The sequence below is a fragment of the Citrus sinensis genome, chromosome 6 (assembly GCF_022201045.2).
Source record: "Citrus sinensis cultivar Valencia sweet orange chromosome 6, DVS_A1.0, whole genome shotgun sequence".
In the NCBI taxonomy this organism is placed as follows: Eukaryota; Viridiplantae; Streptophyta; class Magnoliopsida; order Sapindales; family Rutaceae; genus Citrus; species Citrus sinensis.
The window spans coordinates 13,002,196-13,006,786 of record NC_068561.1 but is presented as its reverse complement, the minus strand read 5'-3'; the positions used below and the strand labels follow the sequence as shown (position 1 = coordinate 13,006,786).

At 32.6% G+C, this 4,591-nt stretch overlaps 1 protein-coding gene across 1 annotated transcript; it reads right to left on the bottom strand.

Moving 5' to 3' along the window:
* Window positions 1-679: 679 nt before the first annotated feature.
* On the bottom strand, window positions 680-1,222 carry LOC107177387 (extensin-like). The gene has a single exon (XM_015531131.1). The coding sequence runs from the start codon at window positions 1,220-1,222 to the stop codon at window positions 680-682; it is 543 nt and encodes a 180-aa protein (XP_015386617.1).
* Between the last annotated feature and the right edge of the window lie 3,369 nt (window positions 1,223-4,591).

Sequence of the window (4,591 nt, the reverse complement as noted above, 5' to 3'; positions counted from 1 at the left end):
GTCAAACAGACGCGCTATTCCCTCTACTTTCGGCCATGGGGAATTCCTATACTTTCAGCACTGCAAATAGTGGGGATTGCAGCTTGTTGCTACATTTTTCTAATTAAATCACCTACACCCTCTGCTTTCTTTGCCTCTTGCCACCCAAATCGTTCTGCTAACAACCCAGGTACCATCTTCGATGAATCCTCCAAATATTTTCTCTAAGAATGTGCGATCCTCTTGTTTAGGCGACAACCCTTTATTTCTCTTTTGTCGTGAGTAAATCGTCTCTCTTCTTCTTTTAGGTTTCAACTGTTTCAAACCAAGGCTTCCTCAATCGCCATTAATTAAGTAAATAACCGGTTTCAACGGTTGCCTGTACACCCATTTTTTTACAACTGACTAAACTGAACCGTTGGATGGAAGCGCATGTGGACAAAAAGCGTGGTATGTTGCAACTTTTGCAAAGTAGGAGGACCCATAAGTAGATAACTTTAATGATTATAATTTTAAGTAAAAACTTTTATGTTAAAATAACTCTCTCTAATATGAAACATATGAAACTGATACATCAAGCAAATGTGACATATGGGCCATGTTAAAGATCATGACCGGAGAGTGTGCTTATTGTTATTGACAGGCCTGCATAATCGTATATGCATTCCCTTAGACTACTTACCAAATTCTTTTAACTCTTCTACACAAGATTCTTCAACGATGGTGGTGATGGTGGTGGAGTTTCATATTTTGGCGGCCCACGGTAAGGCCCAGAGTAGAGAATTCTTTCGAACTTAGAAAGCGGTGCAGGCACTCCCTTAGGCACCGGTGGCGATGGTGGGATTTCGTAATTTGGAGGCCAATGAGAAGGTCTAGAATCAAGAATTCTTGCAGACATACAAGGCGGTGTAAGCACTCTCTCAGGCAACGGTGGTGATGGTGGTGGGATTTCGTACTTTGGAGGCCCATGAGAAGGCCCAGAATAAAGAATTCTTTCGGACTTAGAAGGCAGTGCAGACACTCTCTTAGGCAACGGCGGCGGCGGGGGGATTTCGTATTTTGGAGGCCCATGAAAAGGCCCCGAATAAAGATTTCTTCTAGAATGGGAATTCCAATCTTTGGATTGCCCTGGTTGGATAGTCAGTGCTAGTGAAAAGGGCACAAGCAACAACATCAGAACAGTTACTCTCATTCTTCCTTTGCTTTGATTTATGGAGGATTTTTGCATACTACCATTGACCATAACCCTCTAAATACAAGAGTCTAGTCTAGAAATTTCCATTAATAATAGCACAACCCAAAAATACCATATGTACCAGATTGCATTTGTAGCTAGATAAGGAATATCAATTAATTTTCAGATAACTTTCTTTCTTGCTATTGATTCACATACTATGCACATGGAAATTCACAGGCATTGCATGTGATTACATAACAAAGTATAGCGAAGTTGAAAACTATCTAGTGTTATTCGGGATTTATTAATTCACGTTTTATATGATTTATCTGATTTTAAATAAAATCTTTTGACACATACACTACGTGTGAAGAATAAAAATAGAGATACAAAGTGGTAAATACACCAAAATAGAAAATAATATATGGCATATGAAAAGGTATTCTAAGAACAAGAAATTGGAGACTTTCACTGTGACCTTATTAGATTGAGACTTTGCATGCGAAACAAAGGTAATAATAAGAATCACTCTTTTATTTGTTTACTGTCGCGAGAAACTTTAATATATGAACAGTCCCTTTGGCAACATTCCAAAATTTAAATCTTTAGAGTACAAAGAATGCCTTTGAGATGACCTTAGGGTAGATAGGGATTTACTTGTACTCAACTTTCATGTGAATCGGGAGTGTTTGGAGGTATTTTTCTTTAAAATTTTTTTTGGGAGATTATTAGTTTTCTCTACTAAAATTAATATATACTACTTACTCCCTAAGGTTTTCATAATATTTAAAAATCTCCTTAACAAAAAAAATTTAAGGGAAAAAAGAAATAAATAAGTTATTTACTTGATATTTTATCTTGGGAATATAAAGCAATAGTTACTATAAGAAAAATGTTCAAAAAATAACTAAAAAGCAAAGGAAAAATGCTTTTAATCTTTTTATTTAAATCTCAATTTATATGATTTATTTAATTTATAATCAATATGAATAAAAGTGCATTTGGAGATAAGAGTAATACTATTAAATTATGGTGCCAGGGATTATTGGGTATTATGAAAACAGTAGAGGGTAAATAGTATATATTGATTTCTATATATTAATTTCAGTAGAGGTTAAATTGAGATTCTCCTTTTTAGCCTTCACAAAATTCAACAAAGCTAGATGGCCGGGGATGGCGAATCCAGATAGAAAACTACGGGGCTCCCATGTGAATCAAGAAGTCTCAGAGGTTCTTTATTTATGATGATGAACAATTGTAGCCTGAAGCCAGTGTAAGCATAATAGCAATCAACAAAGCCTTTTGATCTCCCATTGTGATTGTGTTCATGCTTTTATAATTTATTGGTTTTTATAGGTTTCTATAATGCTACCAATGCTCGTAATGTGTAACAAATAAACGAACTTCCAATCTAAATATTGGGCTAAATGTGCAACAAATCAAATTTAGATATGAGCATACTTATTTTGTGAATTTTTTACATGTGATTCATATCACATCCTTTAAAGATGGTAATTAAATCGAATCTATTAGATAAAAGATAAACTTTACACTAAAAAAAAAAATTGTACAGTTGAGGTATTTCTTTATACGCTTCACAACTTAATTAGATAATGAAAAGGAATATGACTTAAATAAGTAAAGTTTAGCTAATTACAACATCAATGTATTTTTTGTTTTTGGTTTTTTTTTTAAGAAAGAGGAGTGGACAATGCGTAAATTACATTTTAGCCAGCTAAATTCCCAAGATTCAAATTCTAAATTCCCAAGATTCAAATTCAAGTGCCCAATTAAATAAAGTTGATATCGAAGAGCACTTGGCCGACACATCGTTGTATTTGTCGTTAGAGTTTTGCTGATATTTCAAAATACTAATGTCCTACATTTGAGCTAACTAAAGCAATCACTTTTATATTTGATATGAAATGAGTCATGTGTTTGATTTAATTAAAAACTAGAGTTGAACAAGTCAAATCTAGAAGTCATTTAGATTATTTAATATGAATTAAATCATGAGACACATACATAACTAGTTCAAATTAATAAGGAAAGTGGGTGATTAATACAAATTGACTTAGGAAAAGGATTATGGAGGGTTTCTCTATATAAAAGAGACAAACAAAACCTTTAAGGCACTGCTACTACCTCTTCTTCTATCTCATATTTTCTTCATGAGATTTCATCATGAGCAATCATGTATAAAAATTAGTTGATTTGTCCCCATATGCAAAACCTTTGGTTGCAAATTGATTTTCAAAGAAAATTGAAAGTTAATAGATCAATTAATAGATATAAGCGAAGATTAGTTGCTAAAGGTTCCCATAAAAGAAAGACATAGATTATTTTTGTACCTATACTCCTGTGACATATAGTACATCCATTATTGTGTTGATTGCATTAGCTGCAATTCATAACTGATATGTTTATTTGATGGATGTCAAAACTGCTTATCTAAAAATAGACCTAGATGAGGAAATCTACATATGAGTCAACCATAGGGTTATGTAGTCTAAGTATTGAGGAAAAAGATATACAAATTGGTTAAGTCTACCAAAATAGCGGCATGAAAAGTTTGACAAAGTATTAATATCAAATATATATGTGATAATATATCAACATTAAGTCCATTGATGCTATTACTTTTGTGATCATTTTTCTCTATCTTAATATGCTCGTCCTAAGTCCCAATGTGGGAATGATAAATGAGATTGAGAGGATGTTTGTTTCTAACTTCCATACAAAGAATGTAAGAGAATATGCTATATTAGGTATCAAAATTACTAAGAATAGTGATAGTTTCATAATATCATAGAAACATTATATTCAGAAAGTTCGGGTATAATGAGAAACCGGACTCTACACAATATGATGTGAATACCCATGTTAAGAAAAATCTAAAACATGGTATTGATAAATTGAGATATACCCAAATCATTGATATCTTGATATACTTGTTGAATGGACAAACCTGAAAGTGCATATGCTATAGGCAGATTGAGTAGTTATACTCAAAATTTTGGGCTTAACTGTAGTAGCTCTCCATTTGTGCCAGAAGTGTATAGTGATGCGAATTCGATTTTGAGATAAGATGAAATCAAATCCACTAGTGGTCATATATATATATATATATATATATATATATATATATATATATATATATATATATATATATATATCTATACTTGATGGAGGAGTTGTATCCCAAAAATCTTTTGAACAAACGTGTTTAGCTTATTCTACTATGAAGTCTCAGTTAGTTACTTAAGAAACCTTTTAGTAGATCTTCCGATTAACACTTGTATTTCTGTGATTATATTGTGATTGCCAGGCTAATATTGCCAAGGTAAAGAGATAAGATATATAATGCAGATAAATTCATCTAAGATATAATACATGAGTAGCTACTAGAATATGGAATTGTGAGCCTAGATTTGT